General features: G+C 39.2%; 1 protein-coding gene across 1 annotated transcript in view; it reads left to right on the forward strand.

Moving 5' to 3' along the window:
* Nucleotides 1-6,097: 6,097 nt before the first annotated feature.
* MGA (MGA, MAX dimerization protein) overlaps nucleotides 6,098-21,614 on the forward strand; it is an 89,871-nt gene continuing 74,354 nt past the window's right edge. The window contains exons 1-2 of the mRNA XM_012649125.1: nucleotides 6,098-6,177; nucleotides 14,385-15,510. Coding sequence (XP_012504579.1) covers nucleotides 14,453-15,510 — 1,058 coding nt within the window. The 5' untranslated portion in view covers nucleotides 6,098-6,177; nucleotides 14,385-14,452. The remainder of the gene's footprint in view (nucleotides 6,178-14,384; nucleotides 15,511-21,614) is intronic.

The raw sequence follows: 21,614 nt of genomic DNA on the forward strand, positions 1-21,614 counted from the left end.
CTGGGACTACAGACATGCACCACCAACCATGCCTGGCTAATTTTTTCTATATATTTTTAGTTGTCCAGCCAATTTATTTCTATTTTTAGTAGAGACGGAGTCTCGCTCTTGCTCAGGCTGGTCTCGAACTCCTGAGCTCAAATGATCCACCCGCCTCGGCCTCCCCAGAGTGTTAGGATTACAGGCGTGAGCCACCGCGCCCAGCCTGTTCTTTAGTTTTTTGATCTTAAAATGTGTGGTTTCTTTTCTTTTTCTTTTTTTTTTTTTTTAAAGAAATCATGGTAATGGTAGGTGGAGTACTTTGTAAGATAACATTTTTGCTCATCTTACGAGGGTCCTCTAAATATCTTTGTGGGAAATTTTACTGTTCTGTGATGTCCAATAGTCTGGGAACTCCTGGATTGACCACCATATCTCATTTCCATGAGGCAGTGGTACCCTTCATGTAAAGTAAGCATGGCTTATTTCATACACACTTGCTGACAGTTTTCTAATGTCATTTTCTGTCATAGGCTTCTTCCTGATTTTTGCCTGATTCTAGCCTTGCAATTTACTTGCTGTATCACAGTCCTCTCCTGGCCAGTAGCTCTAGTTTCTGTTTTTATACTTTTTTCATGTATGTTTTAAATCTCTGTGTAACCTTTAGCTTAGTTAGGTACACTTCTTCCCGTTCTTTGTTTTATACTTTCCTAGATGTTTCTTCTAAGGGCTTAATGTTATGTTGAAAACTTTTATTGTTTATTTTTCTTTTAGACCTATTATTTTTTGTTTCATAATCCGTATGAAACTTTCTGAACTTCAGTTATCTTACTGATTTCTGGCATTTTTTCTTTAGATCTTAGTAAAAAAAAAATTCACTGTTAATAATGTGTTCTTTCTTTAAGATACTCACTTTTGGCCAGGCATGGTGGCTCACGCCTGTAATCTCTGCACTCTGGGAGGCCAAGGCAGGAGGATCACTTGAGTTCAGGAGTTCAAGACCAGCCTGAGCAAGAGTGAGACCTCATCTCTACTAAAAATAGAAAAAATTAGCCAGGTGTGACGGTTGCCTATAGTCCTGGGTTCTGGGGAGGTTCAGGCAGGAGGATCACTTGAGCCCAGGAGTTTGAGGTTGCAGCGAGCTATGATGACACCACTACACTCTAGCTAGGGCTACAGAGTGAGACTCTGTCTCTAAAAAAAAAAAAGATACTTTTTCTTGTAGATGAATATATAGAGATGGTAGTCTCTATTACAACTTTTTGCTTCTATTATTGGATAGTAAATTATAGCATCATAACATTTCTTCCAACTTGCTCTAAAAATCTGTTTGTTGATTTTCTAGGTAATAGTCATCCCTCACTATCTGCAGGGGACTGGTTCCAGGACCCCTAGGATACCAAAATCATCAGATGCTCAAGTCCTTTATATAAAATAGTATAGTGTTTACATATAACCTGTGCACATCTTCCCATATATTTTAAATCATCTCTAGATTATTTATAGCACCTAATACAATGTAAATGCTATGTAAATAGTTGTTATACTGTATTGTTTATTTTTTATTGTTGTATTGCTATTTTTTGTTGTTGTTTTTTTCTCCTGAATATTTTCAATCCATGGTTGATTGAATCCATGGATGTGGAACCCATGGATATAAAGGGCTGACTGTATTCAGTCAAAAGGTAGTAAGTAATTAGACTTTCCTAGAAAAATATTCTTATCTCTTCAAGTATCTGCCCTGTCAGTAATATTTATCCATTACCCTAAGGAGAAATAATTTTGGGTACTAGTTTTTTTAAAATCACAACTATACCCTTTTGGAAAATGTTGGCCAAAGCGGGGTTACTCACTTCCATAAAATAACTAGAATAAGTATTATGACCCTGTTTCCCAAACCCCACATTGTTGAACATTAAATCAGTATTTGATATTTGGACTTGCCCGAGAAACTGGGATCTGTGGTTTCATGTTTACTTATTCTACAGATACTATGTATCTGTCCTGTTCCAGGCATTGTGCTAAGCACTGGAATAGAGTGGAGCTTATGATCCAGTGGGGAAGACATACATTAATACATGGTTTTAAAAATAAATTACAGTTGAGGTAAATGCTGTAAAGAAAGACAGGATACTATGAGAGCATATAAAAGGGAGACCATACTAGGTCTTGGGGTTTAGGGAAAGTTTCAAGAAGCGACATTTAAGCTTAAGCAGAATAGGTGAAAAGGAGTTGGGCTTGAGGCATCTCTCTAGGTAAAGGATGAGGAACATGGTTATGTGGGCTAGAGCTATGTGGCAGCAAGAGGGCATGGTGTTTCCTAGTGAACATCGATTACATTCAATAACATTTCTATCCTTGCTACCATTCACATTTTCTAAAACACGCTTTTAATTACATTACTGTACCAATTAAGAAACCTTTAAAACTCTTTATTGGGTAGATTATTAGCTCCTTGAAGGCAAGACACTTGTGATTTTAAATTCCTTATACCAAGTTATAAATATTGGAGCCAGTCATAATTTATCCCTGAGCACAACTTGGTTTTACTTTTAGTACTAAATGGTAGGCAAGGATGGAGTTGTGTATAAGCTAGTATGATTCTTTTTTCCCCCTCTGCCTAGGACATAAGTTTTTCAGGTTGGCTAGTGAAGGACTTTTTGTGGAGAGGGAAAAAAAAGCCTCTTTTGTAACCCAGTCTGTATGTAGTTCTTATTCTATTAATGTTTATTGTATTGAATTAAGATATTATAAACTAATCCTAGCCTAATGTTGCTTATTATATGGAATTAAGATATTGTACAGTCAGTATAGTGGCTCACTGAGCACCTGTAATCCTAGCACTTTGTGAGTCCAAAGCAGGATTGCTTGAGGCCAGGAGTTTGAGACCAGCCTGGACAACACAGTGAGAACCTGTCACTACAAATATTAGAAAAAATTAGGTGGGCATGGTAGCATGTGCCTGTAGTCCCAGCTACTTGGGAGGCTTAGGCAGGGGGATCCCTTGAGCCCTGAAGTTTGAGGTTGCAGTGAGCTATGTTGGTGCCACTGTAGTCTAGCCCTGGCAACAAAGTGAGACTATCTAAAAAAAAAAAAAAGTGTAAACAAGACCATCTGCCAGGAGTTTTGGAGGATGGTGATGGTCTCTTCTGAAGAATGAAATCTTTTTCCTTTTAGTCCTTTGAGAAAGGTATGTTTTTGTAGAAATCGGAACTGAATAGATTGGATAAAGGAATAGTCTTGGTGGATTCTGTTATTCAGTTGTGCCATCTCTTTGGGGTTCTAGTGTAGACATATGAACAGCTCATGAGGTGCCAGTCTTTCCCCTGTCCTTAGCATATAGGAGGCACTCAAATATTTGTTGAATAGGAAAAATGTGCATGTAAATGGGATAGTGCCTATGTGTTTATAGAACAATCTAGGATCAAAACTGTGTTCAGTCTAGTCCAGATTGTTTATATTCCATGTATTCTGTATTCTGTCTCTGATGGGTTTTTTCCTCCATCTTAATATTTAGTAAAATCTCCCTGAAAGTTCAACCAAGTAAAATCAAGGGAAAGATTTTTTTTTTTGAGACAGAGTCTCACTCTGTTGCCCGGGCTAGAGTGCCATGGGGTCAGCCTAGCTCACAGCAACCTTAAACTCCTGGGCTCAAGGGATCCTACTGCCTCAGCCTCCGGAGTAGCTGGGACTACAGGCATGTGCCACCATGCCCGGCTAATTTTTTCTATATATATATTTTTAGTTGTCCAGATGATTTCTTTCTATTTTTTAGTAGAGATGGGGGTCTTGCTCTTGCTCAGGCTGGTCTTGAACTCCTGACCTTGAGCGATCCACCCCCCTCAGCCTCCCAGAGTGCTAGGATCACAGGCATGAGCCACCGTGCCCGGCCAGGGGAAAGATTTTTGTGTTAGGCTGCACCAACAGGGTGAGCCTGAAATGAGAGAATTTTAATAGCAAGGTGAAATTTAGGAGTGTTACTTTAGCAGATAGCTTGGTGTCCTGTCTTTTAAAGCAGAAAATTTCTTATATATCCAAAGAATGCAACCAAGGACTTCAGTTGGAGAAACATTGCATTAAAAGTGGAATGTAACCATATAAGTGGTTACTTGAAAAAGCAAATAAAATTAAGAAAAATAAGTGGTTACTTCGTACCAGCATGATGGTAAAGCAAAACTGGATTACGAAATTGGCATGGCAATATATTATTTTTAGATTATCATATAAAAACAACATTTACAAGTTATAATAGGATCCTCAGATTCTTGATATCTCCTGACATTTATAGGTTAGGCAGATTCCACTTTGAAAAACTATGGGTAGTTTTCCTCTCCCACCAGGAGATCTAGTGATGAATCTTGAATGTGCAGTGTTATATTTTAAAGTATCTGGTATTTCATAGTATATTTGCCTGGAGTAGGGAAAGAGTACCAAAAGAGAATCTCCATCCACTTCTTTCTTCCCCTCAAGTTGTTCTCAGAGATTCCCCAATTAGAAATACCATTTGAGTTAACAGGTCTCTTTTGGGATGCCTGATTCTTAATCAGTCTTTCACACCTTAGGATCAGATGTTTTAATGCTAAATCAACACAAATTTTATTTATGCTTCAGAAAATGGAAATTTTGTAAGAGGAAACCTTAGACCCTTGAGACGATGGCATTCTTGAATGAGGTGGGAGATTCTGGCAGGGCAGCTTGAAGGAAAGAGGTTCTTGGGGTCAGGGAAGAAGAGAAAGGTGTTAAACTGTTACTTTTCAGTTTTGCCTAAGATATTGAATGCTCTTGCTGACAGTGCCTGAATTGTGGGTTTCAGAAAGACTTCAGAAATCTGTTAAGTTTAGCTTACACGTTTTCCAATCCAGACTATTCCAGCAGTTTCTGCTCATGTTGTAGCATATCCCCTCAGGAAGAGCAAAATGAAGAGAAAGATGATCCTTCCTAAGTGAAAAGTAGGTCAGATCATACCTGTTCGATAAGCTTCTTCCTGTTGGCTCCTTCCTTTCAATCTCCTATTCTCCTTCATGTTTTGTATTAAATCACCTAGCACATAGGAGGTTCTCAGACTCGCTAATTCTTACGAGAGAGAGAGAAAGCAGTTATCCAAAACTTTGACCACAATTCCTGCTCTCCTCCCTACTTTTTTGCCTCTTTTCTCTCTTTAAACAACTCTTCCTTTTTACTAGCATGTTAGCAGAAAAGAAGGAACAGCTGGTGAGGGGTAGAGGAGGAGAAAGATAACTGATTTTTGATGTTTGGGAGAATATTGTCCATCGACTTGGTTCAGCAACTGCCTGATACATAACAGATATTCGGTAATTTTTTTTTCATTTCATAGCTTAAATGTCTTGGAGAAACAAAAATTGAATGCACAGGATCAAGGCACTAAAGCTCAGGTAATACTGTCGTGCCAATTTTTCTCGTTTTCCTGTTTTATCAAAACATCTGTCATCTTTTCATCAGCAATTTAATGGCAAATCCTCTCCTCTTCCCAACTCCGCAATGAGCCTTTCGGTCTCCTCCCTATTTTCCTACTGTTCTTCGGTCGTGGATATTGCAAACTCGACCGCCTGTCTCTCAAGGTCTTTGCTTCAAGGTTTCCCGACGCTCTGGCGCTATCCAAGCCCACAGCACTTTGGGGAGAAACATCTCGGATTCATTTGAGGGGCTTGTGAAGCCTGGGGGTCTGCAGAGCCCCGTGTGGATGGGGCTGGGCGCTGCAGGGGCGGGGCCGGCGAGAAGCCCAAGGGAATGGGTGGAAGGCACTGTTGAGAAAGGCCCGGCGGGCATTGGTTTCTCAGTTTTCACGAAGGCTTCGTGTGCAAGCCTGAGGAAATTAGGTGCCTCCCTCCTGCCTCTCCTGTCTTGATTCTAGAAGCTTCAGTAGGCTTTTCTGGGTTGCTGGGACCCGGAAAGGCGCGGCTTCAGCTCCGCGGATGGGTCCCAAAGGTGGTCTTGCCGCTTCTCCAGGGCCGTTTGGACGCCTGTTGTTGGGGGAGGGGCGAGGGAGGTGCTGCTCGCGCCTTTTGCGCCTGCGCGGCGGGCTCCGAGCGGGTAGGAGCGCGTGCGCGGTGACGTGGACGTCCGGTGCGCGCGCAGGCTCTTCAGCTGGAGCGGGGACACGGTGTGCGAACCCAACAGAATAACCCGCCCCCAGCGCGATGTGAAGGACTCCGGGTGAGGCCAGCCACGCCCCGCACGGTAACTCTCGGGTTTGGGTGGAGGGCGTCGCTTTGTACTGGCCCGATTGGAGTTTTTCGAGAGTTTGAAGCTCTTGTGTATTTGAACGGCGTGAGAAGCATTCCGCTGAGAGATCTTCGCACGCCCTGGCCAGGCCCGGCCTTGCGCGGGGCCGCCTTGGCGCGCGTCTGTGGTCCCCTGGGCGAGGCTGCGCATGTCACCTCGCGCGCGTCCCCGGCCTCACTTCCGCGTCGCGCAACGAGCTAACTGGGAACATCGACGCCAGAGAGAGCGGCCACGAGGCGGGCGGGGTGAGAAGCGCCCGTGGCGCGGCCTTGCCCTCGCGTGCGTGGGGTGCCGATCCGCATGGTACGATCCGCGTGACGACTTCTAGCCCAGCTCCAGGCTCTAGGTCGAGAGCCATACTTAATCGCTTTGCAGTTTAGAGCTCAGGTGTTGGGTTTCCAAAACTCCGAGGGAAACGGTGCCGGCGTCGCTTTTCTAAGAAGCTGGGTGCAGCGTTTTGACACCTGTGCAAACGTCTCTTCTAGCATGTAATTTCCGGTCAAATTATTTGAGGCGGGACCGCTAGTTTAAGAAAGGGTGGCGAGTAAGTGAGCTGTATAGGAGTGGGTACTTAGTAAACAAAGGACCGCTGGTTTATAAGTGCAGAAATGAGGGCGGGGAAGCACAGGTGGGAAGAGCAGGTGTTATTTTCTTTTTCATTCTATGGGGTAGTCTTTGGCTAGTTCTCTATTTGTGGGGTTCCCGTTTCTGTTAAACAGTCAAGTGGGTCTCTATCCTCAGTGGAACATTAATAGACCTCTCCGAGCCCCAGTAAGTACAGTTGAGAAATCTGTGTGTGCAACGAGTGTGGAGAAGTTAGGGATCATTTCAGACGGGGTCAACACTGGACGGTGGTAATGTCTTTTTCTGAAGATTTTTGCCTTGCCTTTTGAACCCTGGGAAAGCCTCCTTCCCAGAGTGGAAGCAGGGAGGGTTGAAGGAGGTCTGAAAGGAGGGGTTACTGAAGGCAGACCAATGTGAGAAACCAAAGTACAATCCTTTTGAGGGGAGACCACTTTCCCAGGGCTTGCGTCGCCAGAGCAGACACGTGGATCATGAGAAGTCTCGAGCCCACCCGCGCGTTGCCGGTGCGTGTTGTAGAAGAGCTCGCTAGGCTTATGCGGCTAAGTCCCTGGTAAACTCCACTTGCTCAGCCCCTTGTTTTTGGGTACGACGCCGCGGGTAGGCTGCAGGGACTGTGCCTGGGGGCGGTGTGACGGCTGCTGGGAAGGGGGCTGGCCGGGGAGGGCCGAGTGGCTGGTTCTGTGGTCTCCACGGTAACAGAATGCGGCTAGGTCCCGCCGAACGATTTCTGGGTTCCGGTCGGCAGCACGTGATCTGTCCGGATTCCTCTTCCCCGGAAGAGCTTTCCTAGCGGCGTTTTTTCACATGGTTTTTGGCCAGCTGGCCTCTGCAGTTGAGAAGCTGCGATTGTGGGCCTTTCAGAGTCGACGGCCACTGCTCCTCTCAGGGAAAGCAGAGAAGCCCTGTTACTTTTAAGGGTATTGGATCAGCGCTACTGCTTCTTGCCACCTAGGGTTGTTTCCAGCGTTTGTGTGGTTTGAGTGGGTTGGGTCCACTTCACAGAAAACGCAAGCTAAGGACTTGAGGAAATTCAGTGCCCTGGATACCTTGGCATACTTACTCCAAGTTTGACTTTTTCTGTCCGTTTCTGCCGTAGAAGTTATTTTTCACATTTTGCTTACGCAACTGCAAGGGACCTGAGAGCTTTGCTACCCCTGAGTTGTAGTTACGTGCCCATTCCTAGAAAATGCTTCTGAAGTCAGCAATAACAAATGGTATTTGGGGAGAGAAAGAAGTAGTATTTAGGCAAGTGCACTTCTGTGCCTTAAAACCTATTACTTCAGACAGTATTTTGAAATTTACCCGGTGGGTTGTGACAATAGGATGCCCAGGATATTGTCTGTTATGAAGTGAGTGCGTATTAATAAATAGCAAGTACCATTTAGTTAGTAAAATCAAGAAAGTGAAATTAAGAAAGTAGTTGGCTATTTTACTGTCTTTGCCACTTTTTTGGGGTCATTTTCTGATTATATTTATATCCACATTGTATTTTTAAGAAATTTAAAATTCTGGGCCGAGTGTATATTGATAAACGCTGAAATTTGAGTGAATCCATTCTCCTAAAATTTGAGTTTCAAAAATGTAATTTAACTTAACCATATCCTTCTAGTAAAGGATTATATTAAGGAACAAACTAATATTTTGGTGCCTGTCATACAGTAATGTATTTATTTTATGAAAGGTTGTTGTTATTTTTATTTTTTTTTCTGAGTTGTGGTTATTTTTAGCAACTTGGGAAACATTCAGAATGTGTTGATCAGCATTTGAATATTTGTGTATGTGTATATTTTTTTGAGACAGGTCTCCTCGTGGTTGCTGGAGGTAGAGTGCAGTGGTGTTATCATAACTCACTGCAACCTCAAACTCCTGGTCCTCCTACCTCAGCCACCCAAGTAGCTGGAACTACAGGCATGTGCCACCCTGAGAAGCTAATTTTTTTGTAGGGATGGGGTCTTGGTATGTTGTTCAGGCTGATCTCAAACTCCTGGCCTGAAGCGATGCTCCAGCGTCAGCCTCCCAAAGTACTAGGATTAAAGGCCTGAACCACCACACTGGGCCTGAATATTTGTATTTTTAAACTAATGATACAGATTTGGAATTTTGATTTGGTGCAAATTTATTTGATACAGTACATAAATCGTTAAATCAATAAATTACCTAGTAAATTAACTGGCATATTTTGTGAATAGTTATTGCTTTAGTAAGTAAAGATTTCCTAAAGAGATCACTGGGGAAAAGACATCTAGAATAGGGACTCTGAAATAGTAACAATTTATGAAACTTACCACATTATTTACCTGAAAATGTTCTCTGTGAAAGCTTGTGTGTGTTGTTTGTGTGTGTGTGTGCGTGTGTGTGTCTTCCGATGTGACATTTCGGAATGTTACTGAGAGTATTTCCCCCTCCACAGCAAAACTTATTTTCTTGGCTCTTTATTATAGTTATTTTATCTAGATAAGTGCTTGATGTTGAAAAGCTGAACTGAAATTTTTTGAATGTTAAGGTGTATTTGTGTACCAGAACTGGTTTTTATTAAAGCTTTTATTGCATCAAATAGAGTATTTTTAGAATCTGACTAGAAAGAGGTTTATTTCATGAGTAGCCTAACCCTTTCTAAAGTACATTTGAGTTTTGCAGTTTGCTTAAGGTTGTCTAAGACTGTTAAGTGTTCTTTGTGTGTCTGAAATAGCTGATTGGCCTGAATTGACTGCTCTTTGATTAGAAAATTCATACAGTAGCCCCAAAACATAGGCATATGCTTATAGTAGATTGGAATCTGTGCTTAGATTGATGTGGAATAAGAATTCAGTTTTTTATTCTTAAACCTGTAGCTATCATGGCTCAAGATAAAGAAGGTTTTGGTTATAAATTAGGTCTTTGATTTCATGCATTTTCATCAACTAATGAATTAACTTGATTGGTGGAGTTTTTTTTTTTTTTTTTTAAGGAGCTTATACAAATATTGAGTCTGAAAGTTCTTTTTCCTGTTCTTCATGTGTGTCTTATATGAGATGCCCGTGTACAAAGTTGAAATCGGGCAATCTGACTTTTTGGCACTTAGTTTTTTTTGCTTAGGGAAAGGAAAAACTAAAGATGTGTATATATAAAGTTAGTGTAAAATTTACTTCAAATGCCATCTAATTTTTTCTTAAACTGGATTGCTGCCAATTGGATCTCTGACATTTCATAGATTAATCTTTACAAGATAATGATTTTTGTGGTTTTTTGTTTTTTTTTTTTCCTTGTGGAGACAAGGTCTCACTCTGTTGCCCAGGCTGGAGTACAGTGGCTCAATCATAGCTCACTGCAGCCTCAAACTGAGGGGCTCAAGTGATGCTCTTGCCTTGCTTGGCCTTCCAAGTAGCTAAGATTATAGGTGTGCACCACCACACCCAGCTAATTTTTCTTATTTTTTTGTAGAGATGGGGTCTCATTATGTTACCATGGCTGGTCTTGAACTCCTACCCTCAAGTGATCCTCCTGCCTAGGTCTTCCAAAGTGCTGAGATTACAGTGACCCTCTGCGCCCAGCCAAAAGATAGTGTTTTTTAAAGCGTTGGTTAAAACTTTTCTGCCCTGGCTTTACCTGTAATGATCTGAAAACCAAGACTTTAATATAGAAGATAGTGTTCAAGAAATTCCCAACTGTTGTGTGTATTTTATAGGTTTGGGATAACTAAAAATTTTTTTAATGTACTTCTTTGCCTTCTTATCATATTTGAATGTATTGCAGAATGTTTTGCATACTTCCTCACAAAAATAATTGGTTTGTAAGAAAACTTTAAACTTTATGGATAAATAAATACAAGATGAGTTTGCAGTGCTCGAGTTATGCACAGTTGTATTAGTTTTTGTGAGTTCTCTAAGTTTTATTAGTTTACAAAGTCACCTTATTTGTGATTTCTCGTCTAATTTTGTTCTGTCAATTTCTGATAGGGTGGTTGGGCAGCAACATTATTACCTAAATGTGTTAGTTTTAGAAAACCAGTCAACTTCATAGGTAAAAGCCTGAGGCAGATTTGGAAAGAATAACCCTAAATTTTATCTGTCTTTTAAAAATAAAGTCCAAATCAGAGGAGAGATTCCTCCCCACCCCCAACACCTTTCCTGGATATTAGTGCTTTAGTGTTAAGAAGTGGGTTTCTATTTTTACCTCTAGTCATAATAGAAAACAATAGCTAACCCATTTTAAGTCTTGATTCTTTATTTTTTATTTTATTTTCGAGACAGAGTCTCACTCTGTTGCTTGGGTAGAGTACCATGGTGTCAGCCTAGCTCACAGCAACCTCAAATTCCCGGGCTCAGGGGATCCTCCTGCCTCAGCCTCCCCAGTAGCTTGGACTACAGGCACATACCACCACACCCAGCTAATTTTTTCTATTTTTAGTAGCAACAGGGTCTCGCTCTTGCTGAGGCTGGTCTCGAACTCCTGACCTCAAGCAATCTTCCTGCCTCAGCCCAGAGTGCTAGGATTATAGGTGTGAGCCACTGTGCACGGGCAAATACTGATTTTTAAAAAAATGTTTATTATCCTCAGGCTAACAAATAATTTGAGCTTTGGAGCATTTTTGTTGTTATATCTGAGGAAAACCTTGGCCACACAAGATTGTATGGCCAGTCTTGTAAGAAGAGGTAAAATTCAGATCAAATGCTTCAGCTGCTCATCAGTAGCTCTGACGAAAGGTAAAATTTGATGTTTTAATTTTAATGAAGACCAGTAAATGGCCGAATTTGATTAAATGCTGACACACTTATACAGGAAATGGCATCTTTTTGTACAAAAACTAGGGGTGATAGCTTTAATTTAGCAGATCAGTTCAATTGAATTTAATAGTCTGAGATTTCTTTATAACTTTTTATTGGGATATAAATTATATAACATAAAATTCATCATTTTAAGGTATGTACCAAAAAGAAACCCCATACCCATTAACAGTCCCAATTATCCTGCCTACTCCCCTGGAAACCACTAATCTACTTTCTGTCTCTATATATTTGCCTATTAGACATTTCTTTTTTAAAAAACTTTTTTAAATTAAAAAAATTTAAATTATGCATACATAATAGTTGTATATCTTTATAGGGTACGTGTGATGTTTTGATATAGGCATACAATGTGAATTAATCAAATCAGGGTGATTGGGGTATACATCATCTCAGGCATTTATCATTTGTATTAGGAACATTCCAATTCTACTCTTTTAGTTATTTTAAAGCATACCCTAACTTATTGTTGATTATAGTCACTTTGTTGTGCTATCACATATTGTTCATTCTGTCTAACTATATTTTTGTACTCAGACATTTCATATAAATGTAATCATACAATATATGTGGATTTTTTCTTTATAACTTTTAAGAATTAACTTATTTTTAACTTATTTTTTGAAGGTTGTATGTTCACAAGGCACATAATTTAGAAAGTATCAAAGGGTGTCTTGTTTTCCAGGTTACTCAGTTTTCCTTGGATATAACCAACACTACCAGTTCATTTCCATCTTTCCAGAGATAAGTCTATGTCAAGCAAATATGTACAAGTCCTTTTCTTTCTTTGGCATTTTTTTTTTTAGGTTTTAAAAAAAAAAAGTGACATAATGTACAACTCTTCTGAACATTTTACCCTTAATATATCCTGTAGATACTTTTTATATGCATCCATAAAGTTTATTCATTATCTTTTATACCTGCATTATATTTCACCCTGTGGATGTACCATCATTGTTTAATGGATTTCTACTGATGTGACTCCCCCGTGCCTGCACCCCTTCCCCTGAAGTCTGTTGCTGTTACAAATGGTAATGCAGGGGATAATCTGGTATATATCATTTATCACAGGTATGTGTATTTAAGATAAAGTCCTGGAAGAACTGCTGTGTCGTGGGATATATGCATTTGTACTTTTGATATTTTGCCCTCTGTCATAGAAATTCTGTCATTTTATATTCCCAGCAACTGGTTAGGTAAGAATGCTGGTTGACCTACACCCTTTCTAACACCTCTACCAAGCTTTGATTATTGCTAGTCCGATAAGTAAAAAACAATATCTCAGGATGATTTTAATTTGCATTTCCCCCCTCAAGGAGGGAGGCTAGAAGTGGGTAAGGGATGAAAAATTACCTAAGGGGTACAACGTACACTACTTGGGTGATGGATACACCAAAAGCCCAGATTCCACCACTATACAATATGTATATGTAACAATTCAATTGGTACCCCCTAAATCTATTAAAAACAATTTTCATTTCTCTTATTCTGAAACTCTGTATATTTTTATAGCTATTTGTGCTTCCTCTCATTTGCACATTTTTCTATTTGGTATTTGGTCATTGATTTGTAGAATCCTTTTAATATTAGGGAAAAGAGTTTTTTTTTTTTTTTTTTTGAGACAAAGTCTCACTGTGTTGCCCGGGCTAGAGTGCCGTGGCATCATCCTAGCTCACAGCAACCTCAAACTCCTGGGCTCAAGCGATCCTACTGCTTCAGCCTCCTGAGTAGCTGGGACTACAGGCATGCACCACCATGCCCGGCTAATTTTTTCTATATATTTTTAGTTGTCCAATTAATTTGTTTCTAATTTTAGGAGAGACAGGGTCTCGCTCTTGCTCAGGCTGGTCTCGAACTCTTGAGCTGAAACGATCCGCCCGCCTCGGCCTCCCAGAGTGCTAGGATTACAGGTGTTAGCCACCATGCCCGGCCCAACATGGCTTCTTTAAATGTATGTACTAGCAAATTAAGATAGCTTTTTACTTAGTTATGAAACCATGACAGTACCATGTAAAGAGCTAATTCTGTACTGTTAGCTCTTTGGAATAGAAAGGGAAATTTCTTTCTTTTTCTTTTTTTTTTTTAATCCATCCATCACAGGATAACTTGCTGTTTCAAGGAATCTTCTGGCAAATTAATCATCAAGTGTTGGGATCCTTTTAAAATGCATAACCTTCCAATTTATTTCCTTAAGTTTGTATACTTTTAAGTAGTTTTTCTAAAATGAATATATACTTTTGTTTCTTTTTGTGTGAGATTATAGTATTTATACTGACTTGTTGGAGGGCTGAGATAAGAGCATTTTAAATAATTAGATTAAACTGGACTTCTAGAAAATGATCAGATATTCCAAAATGAATATGCTTACAGTGATTGAAAGAAGGGCAGAAGCTGGGTGTGGTGGCTCATTCCTGTAATCCTAACACTTTGGGAGGCTGAGACAGACAGCTTGCTTGAGGCCAGGAGTTTGAGACCAGCCTGAGCAAGAGCGAGACCCTCTCTCTACAAAAAGTAGAAAAATTAGCCAAGCATGGTGATGTGCACCTGTAGTCCCAGCTACTCGGGAGGCCGAGTAGGATTGCTTGAGCCTAGGAATTACTGCTGTGATAACGCCATTGCACTCTAGCCTGGGTGACAGCGTAAAACACTGTCTCAAAAAAAAAAAAAAAAACCTAATTGCCTAAACGTATATATGTATAAATTGTATGTAGGGATGATTTAATCATTTTTGTGTTTTGTTTGTTTGCAAAATATTCACTTGATTAAAAGTTTTTTTTGGTTTTTTTTTGTTTTGTTTTTCATTTGTTTTTTCAGGATGGGAAGGCCATTGTGACTATGTGGTGACTACAGTTATCTTAACTGCTGAATTCCCCACTGGAATCATGGAGGAGAAACAGATTATATTGGCTAATCAAGATGGTGGGACAGTGGCAGGAGCAGCACCCACCTTCTTTGTCATCTTAAAACAGCCAGGAAATGGCAAAACTGATCAAGGAATTTTGGTTACTAATCGTGATGCCTGTGCTTTGGCTAGTAGTGTGTCATCACCAGGAAAATCTAAAGGGAAGATTTGCCTTCCAGCTGATTGTACTGTGGGAGGAATCACTGTCACCCTTGATAACAATAGTATGTGGAATGAGTTCTATCATCGAAGCACAGAGATGATTCTGACCAAGCAAGGAAGACGCATGTTTCCTTACTGTCGTTATTGGATAACAGGTTTAGATTCCAATTTGAAGTATATCCTTGTGATGGATATATCTCCTGTGGATAACCATCGTTATAAGTGGAATGGTCGTTGGTGGGAACCCAGCGGGAAGGCTGAGCCTCATGTTTTGGGGAGAGTTTTTATTCATCCAGAATCTCCTTCCACAGGCCATTATTGGATGCATCAACCAGTATCTTTCTATAAACTCAAACTTACCAATAATACACTGGACCAAGAAGGGCATATCATCTTGCACTCCATGCATCGCTACTTACCGAGGCTTCATTTGGTGCCTGCAGAAAAGGCTACAGAAGTGATACAATTAAATGGCCCTGGTGTCCACACTTTCACCTTCCCACAGACTGAATTCTTTGCAGTAACAGCTTATCAGAACATTCAGATTACCCAGTTGAAAATAGATTACAATCCGTTTGCTAAAGGCTTTCGAGATGATGGGCTGAATAGTAAGCCCCAGAGAGATGGAAAACAAAAGAACAGCTCTGACCAAGAAGGGAATAGCGTTCCCAGTTCTCCTGGTCATCGAGTCCGCCTTACAGAAGGTGAGGGGTCACAGATACAACCAGGTGATTTGGATCCTATATCAAGGGGTCATGAAACATCGGGCAAAAGTTTAGAGAAGACTTCTCTTAACATAAAACGAGACTTTCTTGGTTTCATGGATAACGATTCAGCACTTGAAGTTCCTCAATTGAAGCAAGAGGTTTCTGAAAGGTAAGTAATAGTTCTTACGTTCTTAGAGATAAAAGGAAGATTGAGAGGGGCCAGGTTTTGGATTTAACACATTTGTTCTGTGGAATATTATAGATATTGATAAACATAAGCTGCTATAAAATATGCCACAACTACTTTTACATTTTGTGAAGTGACAGATCATTTTTCTATAATGGATTTCAGTTGGTTTCAGGATCCATAATTGTAGGCAAATTGGATAACTTATCAGAATGGGGATCTTCTATTCATTTATATTTAAAATGTTCCAGGGATCTGTGGGGGATTGGTTCCAGGACCACCTGAGGATACTAAAATTTGACAATACTCAAGTCCCTGATACAAAATGGTGTGATATTTGTGTATAATCTATGCACATCCTCTTTAAATCATCTCTAGATTACTTCCAATACCTAATACAGAGCTTGCATATTACTTTATTTGCATGGAATCAGCATAGTACTTGGTGCACAGCAAATTCAAGTTTTGCTTTTTTGGAACTTTGTAGAATCCTTCCCCCAGCCCCCAAATATTTTGGATCTGTGGTTGGTTGAATCCATAGATGAGGAACCCATGGATATGTATAGTAAACTCATGGTTATAGTCAGACCTCTGTATCCAAGGGGGACTGGTTCCAGAATCCTTTCAGAATAATCCCTTTATTGGCCCTCAGCATTTGCAGATACAGAACCAGCAGATAGGGAGGGCCAGCTGTAATTGAGGAAGGGAAGAGAAATAACCCCAAATCCATAACTGAAACAAAACTTAATCTAAATGAGGCACAGAATGGATTCAAAGTAAACTTATTTATATCTGATGTTTTTGAATTTACTGCCCCATGAACATGCTAATCCATAAATTGTCCAACTAAAAAGGAAGCTGATAATCATTACTTGTTAAAATAGCATGATTACTGTTTCTTTTTTAAAAAATTCATCCTGTATAACTGAACCTTTGGTACCCTCTTACCAACAACTTGCCATTTCCCCCACCTTCTGGCAACCACCATTCTATTCTCTACTTAGGAGTACTTTGCAGTATTTGTCTTTCTGTGTCTTGCTTATTTCACTTAGCATAATATCCTTTAGGCTCACCTGTGTTGTCACAACTGGCACAATTTCTTTTTAAAGGTAGAGTAATACTCCATTTTAAAAATATGCAGTCAGCCTTACACATCTGAGGATTCCACATCCATGGATTCAGCCAACCTTGGATGGAAAACATTTGGGGAAAGAAATTGTGTCTGTTGTACTGAACATATACAGACTTCTTTTCTTGTCATTCCCTAAACAATGTGGTGCAACAACTATTTATACAGCATTTACATTGTATTAGGTATTATAGATAATTTAGAGATGATTTAAAGCGTACATGTGGATGCGCATAGGTTATATGCAAATACTACACCATTTTACATCAGGGACTTGAACGTCCTTGGATTTTGGTATCTGGGAGGTCCTGGAACCAATCCCCCATGGATACCAAGGGCCAATTGAATATATTATGTTTTCTTTCTTCATTAATCGACGTACTCTTATTGTTTCCATATCTTTCTTATTTATTTATTTATCTTTATTTTTATTTATTTATTTTTTTTGAGACAGAGTCTGGCTCTGTTGCCCGGGCTAGAGTGCTGTGGCGTCAGCCTAGCCTCACAGCAACCTCAAACTCCTGGGCTCAAGCGATCCTCCTGCCTCAGCCTCCCGAGTAGCTGGGACTACAGGCATGCGCCACCATGCCCGGCTAATTTTTTCTCTCTATATATTTTTAGTTGTCCAGATCATTTCTTTCTGTTTTTTAGTAGAGATGGGGTCTCGCTCTTGTTCAGGCTGGTCTCGAACTCCTGACCTTGAGCGATCCACCTACCTCAGCCTCCCAGAGTGCTAGGATTACAGGCGTGATGTTTCCATATCTTGATTAATGTGAATAATGCTGTTCTTTTTATTTGAACTTGCCATATTTTGAATGTTAGAACCCAGGTTCAGCACTACCTTCCTTTGCCTTTCTTTTCTTACTTAATTTGTATTCCATTAACAGCTACTGTTTTTTGAGTTAGGAATTCCCATGCTCTCCAGTTCCCATTGTCTTGGGGAACCTGCTGCCTTTGGGCTGCATGTGGCTTTCTGGATCCTTCAGTACGGCCTTTTGACTGAATCCAAATTTTACAGAATTAATCCTTTTAATAAACGGATTTGTTCTGTGAAGTTTGAATTTGGTTGAGGGGCTGCACTTGGGGATCTGGAGGGGCCACATGTGGCCTTGAGGCTGAAGATTTCTCACCCCTGGGTGGGCAAGGTAGTGCTTTGCTTTTTCTAAGCATTGTTGCAGGGGTGTGAATGCTACTCAGCATACAGGGTTTTATATCAAGGAGGAATTTTTTTTCAATTTATACTTTTCACTGTGGTTTTCTTTGTAGTTGTCACTAGTGGGTACCATCTGTAATACTTGATTCTTCAACCGCAGCTTAATCATCTTCACTACCCAAAACAGTTTTTAAAAATTTAAACAGTTGACCACGAATTACAGTATTTTGACCCTTGTTATGCAAAAACATTTTAACCTACCCTTGGATGATGGAAAATTTATCATTAGAATTTTTTCAGAGGCTAGGGTATGAAGGAGTTTGTTGCTGAAAGAGTCAGACGTATTTTTTGTAATAGACAGTAGCTATTTGGATTACATTTGGTTGAGCTCTTGATTTTAATAGATCAAGAGAATGGTTCAAACTACTCTGAAGGCTGAGGCAGGAAAATCACTTGAGCCCAGGAGTTTGAGGTTGCAGTGAGCTATGATGACGCCACAGCCCTCATGCCTGGGCAACAGAGAGAGACTGTGTCTCAAAAAAAAGAAAAAAAAATTTTTGGTGGCCTTTTGAAAAAAGAGGATGGTTCAGGTTTACTAATGCAAAAATATCTGTGTCCCTGAAGGGGAAAAAACAACTTGAAGCATGCTCCAGGAAATAGCATTGTCTTCATGTGTGAAAAGTGATACATAGCTATGTGTAAACTTTGTCTCCAAATGCTTGATTTGGGAACAGAAATTATTTTAAGACAGGAGTTGGCCAAAACAGGCTTATAGCCTACTTTCGTGTATATATGAGAATATATGACAGAGACGATATGATGTTTGTGAAGCCTAAGATATTTACTATCTATCCCTTTACAGAAAAAATTTGCCAACCTACAATTTAAGGGTTTAAAAAACTTAATATATTTATATAATTTTACTTATTCATTTTCCATTTTCTATTAAATCCCTGAAATATAATTGCTTTGTTGTTCTACTTAATTGTTTTTAGCTAATGTTATCAATGCATTCTTCATTGGTAAATGCACTGATCTTTATTCAGGCTTTGTTTGCTCCATTTGCAATTATTATTTGACCATTTTCTCTTACTTTAAACTCTTGTTTTTTCTTCCTTGGCTTCAACCATACCATTCACATGATTCTCCTAACTCTTGATTTTTCCTTTCAGTCATCCTCACTGACTCCTTGTAATATATTCAGCTATTTATTAAATAATGGTTATTTCTTATAGTCTTATCTATGGCTTTGACCTCTTCTCCCATGTAACATTGATTATTTTTAAAGCTAATAATATCTTTAGCTTGTATTTGTCTGTTTTCTTAGTTCCAGACCTCTAGGTCAAAATAAAACTCCCAGAATTTTACCTACAATGTTCATTGTTGTATCCAACTCCAACTGAATTTTTTTTTTAAATCTTAAAACCTACCTTTCTTTTGTATTAACTATCATAGTCATTCAAATTGGAAACCTCTACATTATTTTTGCCTGCCTCCACAAACTATTCTCCTGTTAAATCATTCTCCTTTTATGGACATTTGGATCATTCTCTAGTTTTTTACTATTATGAATAAAGCTACTATGAACATTCTTGTACACTTCCTTCCGTGGACATATGCACTAATTTCTCTTTGTTATATATCTAGGAGTAGAATTACTGAGTCATATAGTAGGCATACTTTTAGTTTTAGAAGATACTGCCAGAATTTTTCAAAATGATTATACCAGTTTACACTAACAATGTATGAGAGTTCCTATTAGCTATTCTTGTCTCACTATCTTTTGAGGCAGCTAATTACATTAATGGATGACTGCCTGTTTCCTCTAAGTTGAAATTTATATCTTTGCCCTCCCTTTTTTGGTATCTTTACTCTCTTCTTTTTTAAAAAAGTTGTAGTTGTAGAGGGCGGAATTAATTCATACCCTCTTTTACATGCGTGTCCTTCAAACATTTGGAAAAATATTATAACCCTTTAAGATTTCTGTTCTCCTTTATTCAGTCATTCACCAAATACGAATGAACACCTTCTAGTTTCAGGTACCTTTCTAGGCACTAAATAAAACAAATTCCTGCATCATTGATCTTACATTCTATATAATTCCAACCTAAAGATTCACAGATCATTTAGCTTTTCCACGTGTGGCATAGTTTTCTGATATTTTTTCCATTTAATTGGTTGATTGCACACTGCCGTGGTTGCACTTAGGATTTCTGCAGCGTGTATTTTTCCCCCAAGCAAGCACATGACAATACAAGTGAGAATGACGTTATTACAGAGAGAACCACTCTGGCTTAATAGGGAAAAAAAAAAAAAGAATTAATTTACAAGTGGTCAAAATTAGACATATGAATAGATTTGCAAAAATAGGTTTTCCTCAGTGTAGAATCCTGCTTTCTCAACATTGTACATCCTATGTTAGGCGTTTTTAAAGGGCTGCATTAGTATCCATAAGATGGACTGAGTCCTCTGTTGATAGACTTGGAGATTGTTTCAGTTTTTTAGCTGTTACAAATAATACTTCAGTAAAATTCCCTATGCACATTTTCTTATACACTTTTGCAAATACAGTGATCAAATCTTAGGAATGGAATTGCCTAGGTCAAACGGTACACAGATTTTCAGTTTTGATTAATTGCTAAATTACATTCTAAGAGGTTACAACTATTTATATCCCTATCCATAGTGTATGAGCCTACTATTGTAATTTTTGTACCATCTTTGCTGCTGGTGTTGTAGTCCAAAACACCAGTCCTACTGCATGACATGTAACTGGTTTGCAAGCTGCTTTTCTTTTTTCCCCTACAGCCCATGAATGATCTTTGAAAATTGTGAATCATATTATGTCACTCCCCTCTTAACAATTCTTGTGGCTTTCCATTGCACTTAAAGAACACTTGCTAATCTCTTTGGCCTTGTCTTTTACCCATTTATCTGTTGATGGACATTTGGGTAACTTCCACCTTTTTGCTTTTGTGAATAATGGTGCCATGAACATGGGCATACAAATACTTCTTTGAGACTCTATTTCAGATACCCAGAAGTGGAATTACTGGATCATATGATAATTCTCGAACTTGAACTCCTGGCCTCAAGTAATCCTCCTGCCTCAGCCTCCCAAAGTGCTAGGATTACATGTGTGAGCCACTGCGCCTGGCCCTTTTTCTTTTCGTTTCGTTTTGTTTTTATTTTTTGAAAGACCACCATACTGTTCTCTATAGGAGCTACAGCATTTTAAATTCCCACCAACAGTGTACAAGTTTTCTAATATCTCTACATCCTGACTAACACTTGTTATTTTCTGTGGATTTTTTTTTTGGTCATGATAGCCATCTTAATGGGAGTAAAGTGGTATCTTATTGTGGGTTTTGATTTGCATTTCCTAATGATCAAAGATGTTGTTTAGTGGTCTTTTCAAGTGCTTACTGTCCATTTGTATATGGAGAAATGTTCAAGTCCATTGTCCATTTTAAAATTTGAGTTGTTATTTTGTTGTTGAGATGTGGGAGTTCTTTATTCTTGATATTAATCCATAGATAAATAATTTGTAAATACGTTCACTCATTCTGTGGTTGTCTTTTCACCTTTATGAGAATGTCTTTTAATGCATAAAAATTTTAAATTTTGAGGAAGTATAATTTTTCTAGTTTTTCTTCTGTTGCCTGTGCTTTTGGTGTCATACTTAAAAAATCATTGCCAAATCCAAGGTTCTAAGGATTTTCTCTTATATTTCCTTCCTACTAACAGTTTTATAGTTCTGGCTCTTAAATTTGGGTCTTTGATCCATTTTGAGTATTTTTTTTT

Source organism: Propithecus coquereli, unplaced genomic scaffold (assembly GCF_000956105.1).
Source record: "Propithecus coquereli isolate 6110/MARCELLA unplaced genomic scaffold, Pcoq_1.0 Scaffold3, whole genome shotgun sequence".
Taxonomy (NCBI): Eukaryota; Metazoa; Chordata; class Mammalia; order Primates; family Indriidae; genus Propithecus; species Propithecus coquereli.